Genomic DNA, 18,170 nt, shown 5'->3' with positions numbered 1-18,170 from the left:
AATTGTCATATTTCACTAATATCAGCTGCTATTTAGTGTTAACCAAGAAACTGGAGGTCTAGTTTGAAACACAAACACTACTGCCAGAACTTTTTATTTAAATATAAAGAGGGACTTCCCTGGTGGTTAAGACGCTGAGCTTCCAATGCAGGGGGTGTGAGTTCAATCCCTGGTTGGGGAACTAAGATCACGCATGTCATGCAGCGGGGCAAGAAAAATAAATAAGATAAAACAAAATAAAATGAAAAATGAATGAGTGAATAAATAAATAAAAATAGAGGAGAAAATAGGAATCTCCTTTCCACTGTGATCTGTCTCAGTAACAACCTGATGGCGGAGGTCATTCAGAAGACGTGACTGCCGGCTGATCGTGAGCTGGACCTGGGTAACTGGAGGTTCCTCACCCCCTCCCCTGTCCCCAGTCACTGGAACACAGGCTCTGCCCACAGTTCCCACCCCAGGAGCTGTTCCAAGGATGCAGCCTTGAGAGAGTAACACAGTGTTGAGACCACCTGGACTGAATACGTCGTGAGCCCAGACGAGGCTTCTGTATAAACTGTAAGACTCTGGAGGGTGGGTGTGGTGATCTACTCATCCTGTGGCGCCCGAGTCAGTCCCTTATCCATTACACCTGCTGCCTCCCCCCCAGAGGGTCTGCCTCGGTCTTTGGTCTCTCCCAGCCCTCCGTACACGGGGGCCAGTTCCAGGTCTCACCCAGGGAACTTCTCAGGAGGTTTGTGAACCAACACAATTACAGACGAAACAGTCGTGGTTTGAATACAACTTAACTATCTTGTATTATAAACCCCAGACCCTGAAAGCATAAGAAAGTAAGCACTGAATTTCTGAATCTTTAAGATTTTTTCAAAAGAGCACTGAATACAAAATTCCATATCACGATGTTAATTAGCAGTCACCATAAAAGATGGTAAACTTTAAGATGACATTTCATCACGTGGGTTTGCTCATTGACTGCACTGTCACAAGACTGCAGGATTCAGATCTGTGAAGTTTTATTATAATGACAATCAACACCTTGATCCTACACTACTCTACTATAAAATGATATGGGAATATTCCAGCAATTGGAACACATGATTTGATTTCAAACTATGCTCTCAGAGGCCTCATTTCTGCTTCGGATTTTACAGGTGTAGATACCACCTCCACGGCAATTGGCTAAGGATGCCGTCAAGACGAAAATTTAGAAACCGCTTAAGGAAATAGCCAAACCACTCAATAGCTAGTGGAGATAATTCCTGGTTTGGGTCTTGTATGTGTTGTTATTACTGTTTTTATATAGTTTAAAGAATAAAATACCCACAAATAGCAGTTGTTACTATCCTTCTTAAGCAACTTTAATCTATGTTATAGATTATAAATCTGTCTTCCTTCAGGAATTTAGTTTCTCCAGAGTTGAATGCGGAACACTATAGGATTACATGTAGGAAGAAGAAAGTTTATGTGAGAAGTTGTCATTTCAACTGCATTTAGGATAATTAAAAATTATAGTTTTCTTAATTCACATGATTAAACTTCAGGCTACAAAATATATCTCAGAGCACTTGTGTCTTTTCGAGAGGTGTTTTCCAAATGGTTGTTCTTAACATTATATTTTTATTACAAAATCAGGTTAAGAAGTTTCCTTTCAACAGATGCTCTTCCAGAAAAAAAGAAAGCTATAAATTTCCCTCTGCTTCACTGTTACGTACAGTGAAGGAACCAATCCTCTGAGTTTTAAGGGCACTTTATGATGTTTCTTCTTTCTTAGGAGTCTCATGTTTAGAGAGTTTGAGCTTAAACAAAAAGAGTAAAGGAAAATCCTTTTTCTAGCTTTGAAACCTGGACTTGGGGCGGCTAACTTCTGTGGCAACGTCTGGCAAAAATCCAGCAGCCTAGGGTTGACATTTTCCTAGTCGTTATAGACCAGGAGGTGCAAGAACGTGTATGACATGGAAACCCTTACTAATGTTTTTTGTTTGTTGGTTGGTTTTTTGTTGGTTTTTTTTTTGCGGTACGCGGGCCTCTCACTGCTGTGGCCTCTCCCGTTGCGGAGCACAGGCTCCGGACGCGCAGGCTCAGCGGCCATGGCTCATGGGCCCAGCCGCTCCACGGCATGTGGGACCCTCCCGGACCGGGGCACGAACCCGTGTCCCCTGCATTGACAGGCGGACTCTCAACCACTGCGCCACCAGGGAAGCCCTGTTTTGTTTTTAAATATAGTTCAAACTTGATGGCAAAAAGCAACAGCGTTCTTATAAAATAAGCGAGAGCTCAAATGCAGAAGTCAGATATTTAAGAAAGACCGTCTAAGGAATTGGGAAGGAAGCCAAGTTCCATGATGTCACGCGCACTAAAACCCTGGGAAAAAATACAATAAAATGCTGTAGCATCAACTACTAGTATCCACCTGGGCCCTGAGCTCCGCGTTAACCGTGACTTCGCACACCCGAGCGGAAGGGCCGCGGGCCCGCCCACGCGCCCCGTGTCCCCCCGTTTCATGACCCCCTTCTGCGGCCTGCGGAGCGGCGGCACTGCCCCGCCGCCAACATCGGCCTCGCCAGGTGCGTCAGGGCAGGCGCAGCAAGAGGGAGGCTGCATCCGACCATGGCGAGCGGGGAGGGGTTAGGACACACCGGCACAAAAAATGAGAGCTGTTAGGGCAGAGATGAGAAGCCGGGCAAAGGCCCCCTGTGCAGGTGTGCAGGTGAGACCCGCCCAGAGAGAAGGAGGGAGGCTGGCCCGGCCGGGGCGTGGGTGCCTGAGACAGAAAACAGGGAAGAGAGCAGGTGATGAAGGGCCGCGGGTGTCAGTGGGGCTGACACTTGAGCAGCAGCTCCCGGTGAGACCCGTCTGTCCCCAGGAGGGTCCCAGCTGTCCACGGTGACCTCATGCTGAGATGCTACCTGAAGGGACTTCCCACCACCAGAACCTGCCTACAGCCCCGAGGCCTCAGACACCTGGTTCCAGCAGCACGAAGCAGTGTCCCTGTGGCTGGTACCGTCTCTCCCCGAGGCTGAGCTCCACTGAAATCACAAGTGGGCCGGGTGAGCCCGGCCTGAAGAGGAATTTCTGTCACCCACCTGCTGCAGAACCTCAGACCAGCCTCGGAAGCGCCCACTGTCTCTCTCCTGAGCTATTTCTCTAGCTCGTTTCAGAGCCCATCTGATGAACAATCCTCCTCCAAGTATGTTTACTTAGGAAAATCTCTGCACAGCTGGAAGCTGAAGACTGTCCTAAGCTCTGCAGAAATGGCTATACTGATATTGTGACATCAATACTGCTAAACCCCTGTAAAAATTAAACTGTACAAGTGTCATCATACCATCAAGGAGAAAGTTCTTTAAATTTATAGTTTAATTCAAATTTAAAAAAGTTAAACCCAAGAACTACAATTTAAAAAAGGTTTTTATTCAACCACAAATACAAATCAGAAACACTGCAGTCTAACCCAACAATGAAAAAGTGAAAATTAGTTATTCAAGTTCAACAATTAAGAACAAATGGGTTTTAATTACACATAAGACCACCTATACCTAGAACTACCTACTACTTACAAGGATTATTGCTCACAAAGAACTTATTTTTGGAGTCCAAGGTGACAGCTATGGAGTAAGGAAACTTGAGAGCCATTCAGGGCACACACACAGGCAGACCAATTAGAAGTCAGCGAATAGCTTTCAGCTCAGAAAAAGATTATGTGAACAGGCACATACATGTCCCAGAGCCCCACGGTCGTCGGCTTCGCCCTAGATGACATTTGGTGCTTTACTCGTCTTCTGAACTGGGTAGCAGGTGAGGGAGCTACACCCAAGACCAGCATGAGCAGGGGACCAGGAGAAGTGCCTTTGTCACCTGTGACTGTGGTGACCCAGCCTCCCAAACCACAAGTCAGACCAGCAGCACGTGTAAATAAAGAGGCCCTCAGTCAAAGAATAAACACAAGGCTTTCGGCAGCAAAGGCCAGCTGGCTTTCGGCTACTCAGCAAACAAAACAGTTCTGAAACTGGATTTCCAGGTCCCACCGCCTGACCTATAACCTGTGGCGGTTCTCAGTGATATTCAAAACTGGATGCACGGCAAACGTTCAAAATGCATCCCCCCCCCAAATACTTCCTATTCGCGAGATGTCTTCTCCTATCTTGACTATTAATTTGCTATCCGAATTAAACATGTCATTCCCCACTGGCAATTTTCCCGTGTTTTAAATTCTTTTACTTAGGCAAATATGTGAAATAAAAAAATAAGTGAAAGCATTCAATTCTGAAACAAACGATTTTCAGCGACAACACCAGCAAGCCAAGGAGGCATGTGTCATCAACAAGAAATTCTGAGGATAACGTGATCAACGTGATGATCTACCTAAAACCATGACTTTCCCTGGGGGTGACTTTCAAATGTCACAGCTTCCAAACCAGCAGCGCCTCAGTCACCAGCATGGAGTGCACCCTTGATTCACATAGTTTCAGGAAGTCCAACAGTCCTTTAAAACAATAAAGTGTTTAACATCTGAACTCCAAGAAATTATGTTTCATGTCAAAGAAACATTTTGGGGCTTCCCTGGTGGCGCAGTGGTTGAGAATCTGCCTGCTAATGCAAGGGACACGGGTTCGAGCCCCGGTCCGGGAAGATCCCACATGCCGTGGAGCAACTGGGCCCGTGAGCCACAACTACTGAGCCTGCGCGTCTGGAGCCTGTGCTCCGCAACAAGAGAGGCCGCGATAGTGAGAGGCCCGCGCACCGTGATGAAGAGTGGCCCCCGCTTGCCACAACTAGAGAAAGCCCTCGCACAGAAACGAGGACCCAACACAGCCAAAAATTTTAAAAAAGAATAAAAAAAAAAAAAGAAACATTTTGCAGGTCATACGAAGGTAGTGCTTGTTGATACAGTGTTCCAGAAAAGCTGTGCCTCAGGGAATGTTCATTGAGGTGAATGTGACTGCCCGGGGACTTGGGGAAGAAGAGCAGATGTCACCAGGCCGGTCCTACTGGACGACTGTAACTTCACCCTACACTGTACGCTACAGACGGCCTAGAAATATCCCCATATTCTAAAACAGCTCTTCAGCAGATGCTAATACCATGCGTCCAGGCAACTAGCAAGCCCATATTTCAGACGTTTTGAGACGATCCTGCCTAGAAAGCCCCACGTAATATTTTGAAAGTCATGGAGTAAGCTGGTGATAGAAGAGTCAAAATGAGCTGTGATTAAGGGACCATCAAATTACTATTTTAGGAGCTAGAGTTAGTAAGCATTTTACCAGATTCAGGAAGCTAATGGCCTGAAATGTTTTATCTATTTGGGGACACAATTAGATTAAGTTTGCATTTCTGGCCCTCCTCCTTCTTTTATTCCTGCTAAATAATGGGCTTTTCCTTATGCTAAGAGTAAAAAACCCACAGAATTATCTGGAACGTGCAACACATACCAAAATAACTATAAAATACAGAAATTATTAAATCTCAAGTCACTCCATATTTTCCTCAGTGTGGCAGCTAATTAACTTCGCTCTTTTGTTACAAAACTCTAAAGGCAGAGAATTCGTGTTCAATGAAATAGTTCATACTGAATAACGTCAACGAAATTCTAGATGGAGAAGTCTCCAAACAGAAGTAGACAACAAAAGTATTTTAAAAGCAAGACATGCTCTAACCTATCTGAAATACGACGCAATTTCATTTTTTTAAAAATCAACGGTGTTCCATCAATCTTTGATAATCAACATGGGAAATACAGAAAAATAAGTGATCTACCACAGATAGAACTTGGCAGGCTGGGTCAGCACCCGTTCAACAGTGATCACACTTACAGGCGTAGGTGTTGACTGTATACAATAAAAATTTCTGGATTTCTAGTCTAAAATTGTAAGACATAATTCCTTTTCCACTTTCTTGACTTTGAAAATAAATCCACAACTGTAGCAGGTGGAATGCAGGCACAGTGGTGCAGACTGGTTCCCAAAGATGCTGTAGGTGTCCTCAGAAGCCCAGTCCCAGCCACGTAAGGACACATTAGTGTTCCTTTTCACAGCACTCCTGCCCACCGAAGATATATTCAGAACTGCAGTGTGATATCGAAAGAATTCCTTACTAAGTAAAAATGCTGGTACTATGCATGCTCACATGTACTATGCCTGTCCGGATAAACGCTGTTCTACTGGAAGTCTTCTATTGTAGCTTCAAGATGAAACGGTCAAGCTATAGTAATATCACTGTAACTCTGTATAAGAGACACTCCCTCCATAATCGTAATAAAAATGCCAAGTCTTTATCAATTTATTGGTCTAACAGACAAGAACCAAAAAGATGGTAATTGTGACCATTTAAAAGGACCCAACATAACATTTCAAATGGAAAAAAAAAAACTAATTTGAGTTGCTTGTAATTACTCATTGAAAGTGGTCAACTGTTAATAAATAAGAAACAGACAAATAAATAAACATGATCTTTAGAGCTAGTAGTCTCACTAATCTTTTCATCTATTTATTTATTTTTGTGGTACGTGGGCCTCTCACCGCTGTGGCCTCTCCCGTTGCGGAGCACAGGCTCCGGACGCGCAGGCCCAGAGGCCATGGCTCACGGGCCCAGCCGCTCCGCGGCACGTGGGATCTTCCTGGACTGGGGCACGAACCGGCGTCCCCTGCATCGGCAAGCAGACTCTCAACCACTGCGCCACCAGGGAAGCCCAGTCTCACTAATCTTAAGCATGTTAATTAAGCTTGTTGAAAATAAGTCTGCCCCATTTGTAAAACATATATCAATAATGTCTACTTCTTAGGTTGGTAAAAAATATAATAATAAAAATAGGCAAAGGACTTGAATAGACATTTCTCCAGGTGACACACAAATGGCCAACGGGTACATGAAAAGATGCTCAACATCTCTAATCATGGGGGAAATGCAAATCAAAACTACAGTGAGATATCACCTCATACCTGTTGGGATGGCCATCATCAAAAACCAGAAACAGGTGTTGGTAAGGATGTGGAGAAACTGGAACCCTTGTGCACTGTTGGTGGGAAAGTAAATTGGTGCAGTCACTATGGAGAACAGTATGGAGGTTCCTAAAAAATTTTTTAATAGAACTACCATATGAGCCAGCAATCCCAATTCTGAGTATATATCCAAAGAACTGAAAGCAGGATCCTGAAGATATATTTGCACACCTATGCTCATGGCGGTCTATTTCTACAGCCAAGAGGTGAAAGTGATCCTAGTGTCCATCCATGGATGAATGGATAAACAAATGTGTGTGGTGTATACACACCGTGGAATATCATTCAGCTTTAAAAAGGAAGGAAATCCTGCCACCTGCAACAACATGGATAAACTCTGAGGGCATTGTGCTCAATAAAACAGCCAATCACAAGACGACAAATCCTGTATGATTCTACTTACAGGACACGCCTAAAGTCGTCAAATTAATATAAGCAGAAAGTAGACGGGCGATAGCCAAAGGTTGCGGGAGGGGAACAGGGGTGGTTTACCAGGTGCACTTTCAGTTTTGCAACATGAAAATGCTCTACAGATGGTTGTACAACAACGTGGATACACTTAAGCCACTATACTATACACTGAAAAATGGAAAATATGGTAAATGCTATATTATGTGTTTTTTACTACAATTAAAAATATTTTTTAAAGATTCTACTAAATGTAATAATATACTTAATATGTCTGGCACCTACCAGACACCGAAAAATAGTAATTATAGGCCAAGAAGCATCATACCGCAGTGCGAGATCCAAAATGTCGGGACTGGGGAAGCCCTGACTGGTCCTTGGGAGCCCTGTGACCCAGGAGGAAAAAAGGTCGAGGTCAAGGCAAACAGCTCACTGGAAATAATAAAAATCCCTTCCGTGGGCACAGGGAGTACTTCCAAGAAATACTGAGATGGTTGAAACAGGCCCAGTAGTGACCTGTATCCTCCTCCCTGTACCCGCCTGGCCACCTTCCTCCCAGCATCCCTCCCACCCCTGTGATAAGCTGACATCCCGGCTGCCCTTGGAGAAGGGAAGGGAGCCATGTCCCTCACTCCTGGCCTGTGGGACAGTCCCACCTGGCCACCTGCAGTCCTTTCCAGCACAAGCTGTGTGTCCCCCACTCTCTCAAGTCCCTCCTGCTGGACAGAAAGTGGCCACTGATGGAGACCCGAGAGGATGACTGAATCCCAGGCCTGGACCACCCGCTTCCTGAGGGCCGGTTACACGGTGGGGAGGTGAAATCCCATCTGTACCCGGGCACTCAGATTCAGTCCCCTTAGGCAGGAACCCAATACATCGCTACCTGAAATACCAGCAATTTTAAGTGAGGCAGAAGTGACGGAAACAAATACATCTGGATGCGCCGTGAGCTGTCTGGACTAGACGCACATCTATGAATTGAAGTGCAGTAGTCAAATAAGACAGGGGGGACACTGGGTTTGATATTACCTAGTGGGCAGCAAAAGATCTCTAAAGGCTTTAGAGCAACAATGTTCTGTGGTCAAAGAGAAACTGCAGAAAAAGTAGATGGACTGGCAGAGGGGATGCAGGGATGCACAGGAGCACAGTCCACGGTCAAGTGGACATGGTCACAGTGACCCAGCACGTCCACCTGGGCACACTGTGGACTGATGGGCGAAGGCAGTTTAGGATTTGACACCTGACATTTTATAACAATTAAATATTCATTCAAATTACAAAACTGGGTGGGGGGTGGCCAGAAAGGGAAATGTTCCCTAGAAAGCACACAGATCTGAAAGGCTTTCCTTGCGACTGGGCAGGTGGCAAGTGAATCTCACATAGGGCTCCTTCATGGTCAGTGTTATCTAATCTTTACTCCCAGCTGGTCACTGTGCGGATGCCCATGAACTGCAGGGGTGTGGGGTGGAGAGAGCACAGTCTACTGTGGTATAGAGTTCACAGCCCAACAGGGCAGGGAAATCTGTAAGCTCACAGAAGTAGAAAGAGCTGAAAAGATTAAAGGGTGTTCATAGATGGAACGACGCATGTAGATGCTCCAGGAGCGCATGGGACTTGGATGGTGAATGTAGAAGATTCACAGATTGCTTAAAAAGTAAATACAGAGAGTAAAATAAAAGAATTCTGGCCCAGATCATGAAAACTAAAGTTGTATAAGAACAGAAAATGTTACTCTGAGTCAGAGGCCTGAGATCTAAAAGCAGTCTTACATGGAAACAACCTAAATGTCCATCAACAGATAAATGGATAAAGAAGATGTGGTGCATATATACAATGGAATATTACTGAGCCATAAAAAAGAATGAAATAATGCCATTTGCAGCAACATGGATGGACCTGGAGATGATCACAGTAAGTGAAGTAATTCAGAGAAAGACAAATATCATATGATATCACTTACGTGTGGAATCCAGAATATGACACAAATGAACTTATCTACAAAGCAGAAACAGACTCACAGACATAGAAAACAGACTTACGGTTGCCAAGGGGGAGGGGGTGGGGGAGGGGCAGAGTGGGAGTTTGGGATTAGCAGATGTGAGCTATTACATATATTCAAAAGGATGGATAAACAACAAGGTCCTACTGTACAGCACAGAGAGCTATACCCAATATCCTGTGATAAACCATAATATAAAAGAATATGAAAAAAAGAATGTATATGTATGTATAACTCAATCACTTTGCTGTACAGCATAAATTAACATTGTAAATCAACTCTACTACAATCGAAAAATAAAATAAAACCAGTCTTATCGTAAGAGCAGGAAAATAGATGCTTTATAGCAGTGCTTGCTGTTCCTTTTGTATATCTAGCTAAAAGTTTATAAAAGTATATCTAGCATATAACCCCCAACAAGCTGACTTCCCGTAAGAACCAGGAAAGCACACAGGGACCACACACATAACAGCAAACGAGATCATGTTCTCAATTCATGAGATGTGGAAAACTTAACCAGAAAAAAAAACACTGATCCATGTCTTAACGTTTTAGGGGGACTGTCTGCTTTCTAATTAACATATAAAAATAATATCTATAATACAATATACCAACACTTTGGTTTTCTAATTATTTAATGTTACCTATTTGAAGAGGCACACACACAGGTAAACCATATATACAACACATATACATTTATGCACAGACCTATATGTACACACATAGACACATACAGAACACGTATTCACACACACATATAGGGTAACTTATTTCTCAGTCCTCTTAGCTACATTTTCCTAATAATTCACTAGAAGTTATGAGAGCTGGAGAGTTAAAGTGTTACCCAGGCCCCTAACTTCTATCTGTCAGAACGAAGCCAAGGCGAATCGACTAAATTTTGTACTCAGTTCAGGCCTCCTCATGGGGTCTGACAATGCGGTGTCAGCTCCACCCAGGAGCCCCTCTGCACAAACGGCAGATCCCTGGGCATCGTCTGACCTGCTTCCTCACATGATGCTGACTTAACTAAACCTACCCTACATCCTGACACCGTGGTGAGTATGGGGGGGCTGGGGGGGGATAGTGATAAGAAACAGGGATGTGGAGACTGTATAAAATCAGTGCTTAAACAGGGCCAGGGCTTAACCAGGGCCATGGCTTAACCAGGACCCTGATGACCAGAAGAGGTCAGGATGCTGCATGGGGATGGCCCCTTGCTGCTGAGGCCACTCACTGGCCCATGGCCTTTAAAGCCTGTTGCTTCCTTTAGGAGGTCAACCGCCTGTCTCTCTAGTAACCCCCCTCATTTCAACAATATGAACAACAGTCCAAGATAAAAAAGCACCTCATGCTATAGTCTTCACAAGCTCTGATCTACAAATACAGACACTGTCTACAAAGGCTGCTATGGATTTGGATTTTTAAACACACTGTGGCCCACTGTCATCAAAAGATTAAGACACAGAGAAAAACAATCGTGAAAATGCAAGAAATTAACTGTGAAGAATTCCCAAGAAGACTCCATGTTCTCAACTGTGATAAAACATAATAGTGTCACATTTTAAAATGTGGCTTCATAGTGAGAAGCACTAAAAATATACCTGAAAAAAAATCAGAATTGGATATGCACTATTGAGAAAGCATGCCTGAACAGAGAGAATAATGGTCTAATGTGTTAAATTTCCCCAAATTGTTATTAATTGTTTAATTTTATTTTTGGTGCATATTGTTGAAAAGCAAAGTAATACAAGTCTTGCCTACTATTAAAGTACCACAAAAGGGGTCATTTCACAAGACATATGAATATGAGATCATCACACCATACACCTTAAATATATACAATTGTATTTGTCAATTATATCTCAATAAAAAAAGAGCCTCAGTTTTGAGGGGACACCGGGTAGTCAGGACACACAGCCAGGGCCCTTTGTAAACCTAAGAAACTCACTGAGAGGGGTCTTTTAAAGATTTCCATTGACTGAACTGTAATGCCTTTTATTTTTATTTTTTTTTAACATCTTTATTGGAGTATAATTGCTTTACAATGGTGTGTTAGTTTCTGCTTTACAACAAAGTGAATCAGCTATACATATACATATATCCCCATATCTCCTCCCTCTTGCGTCTTCCTCCCATCCTCCCTATCCCACCCCTCTAGGTGGTCACAAAGCACCGAGCTGATCTCCCTGTGCTATGCGGCTGCTTCCCACTAGCTATCTATTTTACATTTGGTAGTGTATATATGTCCATGCCACTCTCTCACTTTGTCCCAGCTTACCCTTCCCCCTCCCCGTGTCCTCAAGTCCATTCTCTATGTCTGTGTATTTATTCCTGTCCTGCCCCTAGGTTCGTCAGAACCTTTTTAATTTCTTTTTAGATTCCATATATATGTGTTAGCATACAAGGTGAAGTAAGTCAGAAAGGGAAAAACAAATACCGTATGTAATGCCTTTTAAATCAAGAGTCCTTTCCTTGGAGTGGGCACAGAAACCATCCTATTTACTTTCTAACAGCTGTGTCCCAGTTAACAGATGCCGGGGTTGGGGGGGCATTGGGGGGTGCTTTATTCCTCGGCAGCCACTAAGGACGCGGAAACATCCCTCCCCACCAGCCTTCTCTCTCAAATAATCTGTACGCTCGAACCCCAACTCAAATGAAAAGGGAAAGAAAAAGAAAAAAGTTCATAAGAGTTTGGGATCAGCAGATGTAAACTATTATAGAGAGAATACATGAACAACAAGGTCCTCCTGTAGAGCACAGGGAACTACTGATATACTCAATATTCTGTGGTAAACAATGGAAAAGAATAAGACCATATATACATACACACACACATACACACACGTATAACTGAATCAATTTGCTGCACACCAGAAATTAGCACAACATTGTAAATCAGCTATACTTCAGTAAAATTAAAAAAAAAGAAGTCCGTAAGTGTTTACTTACTATTCAGTATATCCAAATCAGGCATTTTTAAAAGACTAACTTATAATTTGAGTGCCTCTTAGACATCTCGACCTATATTTTACATTTTCACAACATTTCACATTTCCCTTAATTTACGTTAAGGTTGCATTTTTAAAGTTAAATTGTAAAACTTTACTACCTACTGCTTCCAATACATCTAAAGAGTATTAAAAATTACTCAAGGAACAAATGTAACTGAAGTTGATTTCAGGTTTTGCAACACAAATGGTAACTGCTTCTTAAAACTGTTCAAAACGAGCCCCTGGTTTTTAATCTGTTTTTTGAGGTGATGGAGTTGTGGTTATGATTTTTTTTCACTCTACTTTTTTTTTTTTTTTTTTTTGGCTCTGTTGGGTCTTCCTTGCTGCGCGCAGGCTTTCTCTAGTTGTGGTTCGTGGGCTCTAGAGCGCAGGCTCAGTAGTTGTGGTGCACGGGCTTAGTTGCTACGCGGCATGTGGGATCTTCCCGGACCAGGGCTCAAACCTGTGTCCCCTGAATTGGCAGGCGGATTCTTAACCACTGCGCCAGGGAAGCCCCTTAAGACTCTACTTCTGTAGAGCAGTTTTAGGTTCACAGAAAAACTGAGAGGAAGGTACTGAGATTTCTCATATACGCACTGCCCACACGTGCATGAATTTCCCTTGTCACCCTCCCCACCGGATGCGACATTTGTTACAATGTTACAACTGATCCCACTACAGGACACATCATACTCACCCAAAGTCCATGGTTTACCTTAGGGCTCACCCTTGGGCTTGGACAAATGTACAGTGACATGTATCTACCATCTTACTATCATACAGACTATTTTCACTACCCAAAAAATCCTCTGTGGTGCATGTATCTTTCAAATTATAGTTTTCTCCAGATATATCCCCAGGAGTGGGATCGCTGGATTATATGGTAACTCTACTTTTAGTTTTTTAAGGAACCTCCATACTGTACATATCTGAAGAAAACGAAAACACTAATTCCAAAAAGATACACACACCCAAATGTTCACAGCAGCATTATTTACAATAGCCAAGACATGGAAGCAACCTAAATGTCAATGGACAGAGGACTGGATAAAGAATATGTGGTACATATATATAAACGGAATATTACTCAGCCATAAAAAAGAAGGAAATAATGCCAATTGCAGCAACATGGATGGACCTAGAGATTATCATACTGAGTGAACTAAGTCAGAGAAAGACAAGTATCATACGATATCACGTATATGTGGAATCTAAAAAAATGATACAAATGAACTTATTTACAAAACATAAACAGACTCACTCACAGACATAGAAAACAAACTATGGTTACCGAAGGGGAAAGGTTGGTGGAAGGGATAAATTAGGAGTTTGGGATTAAAATATACATACCACTATATATAAAATAGATAATCAACAAGGACCTACTGTATAGCACAGTGAACTATACTCAATATCTTGTGTGTGTGTGTATAGATATATATATATATACACACACATACATACATATATCTTGTATATATATATATATATATATATATATATAACTGAATCACTTTATTGTAGACCTGAAACTAACACAACATTGTAAATTGACTATATTTCTGAAAAAAAATTTTTTTAAAGTATCTTTGATTAAAAAAAAGATTTCTCTGTGATCCACCTGTTCATCCCTACCTCTTCCCCCTACCCACCACTCCCAGGTATTTTTATTGAAAAAGAAATGTAACCCAGAAGCACTGGAATTTCAATTTAAGGACAGAATTCTGATTTGATTATATGAGTTATTTAAAATTAGCACGGCCAACACTGCCACTTTTGCTAGACTTTTATTGTACTGCGGCCAACATACAGTATCCCTTCCATCATTCCTAATTAGTATATGTCCTCCAGTGAGATCAATAATATAAAAGGTTGACGGTGGTATTATATCATTTACTGCCGATTAATTTATTGGTTTCCAAATTCCATACTCATTTATTACATGATAAAGAGCATAGTTTAATTGACTTATAAATCATAAATGTTTGAAATATATAATATATAAACCATGTGATTCACGGTTTCCTTATAATGATACCGATATCCAATTCTCCTAATAGACTGGTGTGTACATTCATGTTTGCAAAAACGGGGTGAGGGGGGGTCTCTACCCTGTACCTGGTGAAGGTCGTAGTATTCCCACAACTCCCCCACTGAGGAGTCTTGGGTTCTGGATTTTATCACCACTCAACAGAACTAAAAAAGTAGAAATGCCACGCAACCAGTGTATCTATCTACTTAACATAGCCTGAGGTTGAGAGTTTTCTGTCTGCTTTACTTCAACATCTCATCATTATACCCTGAATAGGCTGGCTCAATCTACCACACTTATTTTAAAATGTGTTGACCTCTTTCTCTCTGCAAATTAAACTTTTTCCTAAAACATGGAGACTAGAATCTCTACAGGAATTTTATACCAATAACCAAATATAATATATCCTTTTAATTTTCAAAAGGATAAAAGTTCTGTGTCTATACATCATTTTGTACACTTTAAAAGGGCAATAAAAGTTTATTCAAAGAGCGTTGCTAGTACAGGGTATAGAGTGGTCAAAATTACTTGAAGCTTCTCCTATGTTAATACTTACTCACTGTAAGCTTGCCTGTGGTTTTCTTATTTCTCTGTGATTTATCCTGAGGAAACTGGGAAGATGACTCACGCTTCACCACTGAGTCATCAACGATGCTGCTTCTTCTGTTCACCTGCTCTCACATATTTCCTAACCATGGTCCTTATTTCTAAAGCTTTATTATATAAAACAATTTATATTATATAAAACCTACTTAAAGACTACATTTATTTTTTAAATTATTCAATTAAAATAGAATGATTAATTGTATTTTCAAATACTATTCAAAATAGTTTTCCAATATCATTCGAAAGAAAATATATTTCCAGCTTTCATTAAGGAGTTACTTCTAAAGTAATGGTAACTGTGTAAAATAGCCACAAGAAGGTAAGAATTCATTTCAGCATCAATTATGCTAAGAAATCTCAAAGCTTTTTTCTAAATGAAATTAATTATATTTTAATAGGAGAAAAGCACTAAACAGATAGTGCTTCAGTCAAACTGTTTCCAAAAGAAGAGGTTCAGATTTCCTTGTTTCTTTGCCTTTATACAAACTGAGTATGCAACGCCATTATTTAAGATATCAGAGCTGAGGCAGAACATTTGAAGGTAGATCCGTGCAGTACAGACTTGTTTCAAGCAATGCCTCCTAACCATGTGTTCCCAGTTTAAAATGAACCAACCAATAAACAACATTGTGAAAAAGAAAGAAATTATCAACCTAACAATTCCCCAAAACGTAAAGAAAATATGTAAATTGCCAGTGGGGTGGGCGGTCTAAATAAGGGTACAGCGTGCATTCAGCATTGAGACCTCACACTGTCAGCACACCTTTTATCATGTTAACAATAAGCTACAGGTGGTTCAAGGGGGAACAATCACTTATCTCCTGCTTGCCCTCCAGAAGCCATCCACAAAATTTAACTGTCTTACTAAAACGGTAAGCCTAAAACCTTGCAGAAGTTTTTCAAATAAATCCCTATTACATTTGCATGTATATTTGCATGTACTTCAAACATGTTTGCTAAAAAAAAAACAACTCAGTAAATCCTTTACTTAAATTTAAAATATAATTTTGATGGATTTTGCCCCTGAGAACACATAAAAATAACTGCAAACATGGTAGCAATACAATAGTCTACTTGGTCTCCGTAGAAGCTGGCTGCAGGAATCCTGGAATATTTAATCCTTCCAGGCCACTCAGCTTTCTCAGTCGTTTAAATCAAGCACATTTACAAACTGTCCGAGTACAGACTGGTTTGCTCTTAATAATTCAATAAAGTAATTTGAATAAAGTCAGAGAATACTAAGGTATTCAAGATTTAAAATATGTTTTAGAGAAGGAAGCATAAAATCCATTTTCTAAAGATTTTTAAAGTAGCCATTCAGCAACGAAATGTCATAATAGGAAGCATTATTCAGACAGTTACAAATATTCAACCCAAATGAAGGCAGGATGGACAGAAATTTTCCCCTAGGTTTAGAAATATCTCATTCGCCTGCTGACCTTTTGGATCGTATTCGACATCAGCATCAACTTGAATGAAACAGGAAGGTAAGGGGTTCGCCGGTAAAAGAAATTGTACTCAGCAGTAAAATGCTGCTTAGGCTTCACTCACAGGCATGTAAGACAGAGCCCTGTTAAATGCGACCATCATCGTTTTCCACCACCTATACGCAGGCCTATTATCAATGAGATGCTACGTCGAATTTTAAAGTAAAAATGAGCGTTTCTTGCGGAATCCGGCTGCCAGAATCGGCTCCACGTGGGGTGTTGCGAGCGGCTGGGGGTAAAGGGCCCAGGATGAAATTAGCCCGAGCTTCCACTCACTTTCCCAATTTCCCAAATGAGCACGGAGTGTGATCTGCCCGAGGGAGCAGATCCGCCTCTGCGCACGAGGCGCTGCGGGCGGGTCCAGAGGGTCCTCAGGTGTGCGGAGCGCGGCTGGCGTCCGCCAACCCGACCACAGAGGCGTAAGGGGGTGGGGGGAGGGGCAGCCCCACCGAGACCACCGCGCGCAGCCCCGCGGCTCCGTTGCGTCCGCGTGCGGTGGACACTGACCAGCGGATGGACACTGACCAGCAGGTGCGCAGCGACCCGCGGTCGGGTCTCAGGTACAGGCTGCGTCTCGATAGCCCTCATCGTCCCGGACGAAGCTCCCGAGTAGGATGCGGGACGTGGGGGGTGGGGGGGGTCGGGGGGGGGTCCCCAGCTTAACCCTGTCACTGCCGCCCCAGCGGCCCACCCTCGCCGCTCATCGTGATCGAGTGCAGGTCCTCGCCGGGTGTGGAGGCTGACGCTCACCGGGGCCCCAGACACCCTCAGTCCCCGGGAGCGGGCGGGCGCCGACGAGCCCACACCTTCCCGCTCCCGCCCCCCAGGCCACCAGCTGCGCCGCCAGCCGAGAGATCGAGGCCACCTCAGCGTAGCGCCTCGCCAGCCCCCTGGCCGTGCCCGCCAGCGCCAGGCCCCGTGCAAAGTTGGGCAGGTGGCACTTTGCGAACCTTTGGGGGCGGGGAGAGGACCGTGGGGACCTGGGGGCACCAGGACCCCGGGTAGGCGACCCCCCAGCACGGTGCGGCCTCCAAGGCGCCCAGTTCCTCCCCGCGCCCCAACCCGACCCCCACCCCACCCCGGGCAGCGCGCTCGCGCGCGAGAAGGCGCCGACTTACGTCTCGGAATCGGTTCCACTGTCCGGCCTCCCGGTCGTACTGGGACACCGTGCTGAGCCATTGTTTGTCGTCCAGAAAATTGCCGCCGTCCGGCCGGCCCGCGGCCGCCGCCAGAGCCTGCGCGCACCAGGCGGCCGCGCACACGCACAGCACGGCCGGCGCCCGGAGCATCTGTGGACGGAGAAAGCGGGGCCGGATCACACGAGGGCCCGGACCGCGCGTCTCGGCCGGGAGCTGGGTGGGGCGGGAGGAGGTCCGGCGCCGCCGGACGCACTGGACACGCTCCCGGAGCCGCTCCCGGTTCCCGTGGCCGCCGCCGGCCCCGCGCGCCCGTGCCCACCCGCGGCCGCCGCTCGGCTCTGCGCGCTCCTCCGTCCTTCCCTCCCCCATCCACGCTCCCCTTCCCCGCCCCCTTCCCCGGGACCCCTCCCCGACCCCTCTCCCGTCCCGCCTCCTCCGGGCCCACCTTCCTCCCCGGATCCGAGCTGCGGGCGCTCCGGATGCGACTCGGCTGGAAGCGGAGGATGCGGCGCCC

At 44.1% G+C, this 18,170-nt stretch overlaps 1 protein-coding gene across 3 annotated transcripts in view; it reads right to left on the bottom strand.

Annotated features, from left to right (window-relative positions):
• SPOCK3 (SPARC (osteonectin), cwcv and kazal like domains proteoglycan 3) overlaps nt 1-17,806 on the bottom strand; it is a gene marked incomplete at both ends in the record, with an annotated part of 376,097 nt that extends 358,291 nt beyond the window's left edge. For all 3 annotated transcript variants that reach the window (XM_082618565.1, XM_082618566.1, XM_082618567.1), the window contains one exon: nt 17,636-17,806. In XM_082618565.1, the coding sequence (XP_082474691.1) occupies nt 17,636-17,806 (171 nt within the window). The remainder of the gene's footprint in view (nt 1-17,635) is intronic.
• Nucleotides 17,807-18,170: the final 364 nt, after the last annotated feature.

The sequence above is a fragment of the Mesoplodon mirus genome (assembly GCF_964341445.2).
Source record: "Mesoplodon mirus genome assembly, chromosome: 1".
NCBI lineage: Eukaryota > Metazoa > Chordata > Mammalia > Artiodactyla > Ziphiidae > Mesoplodon > Mesoplodon mirus.
This window is presented reverse-complemented; position numbering and strand designations above follow the sequence as displayed.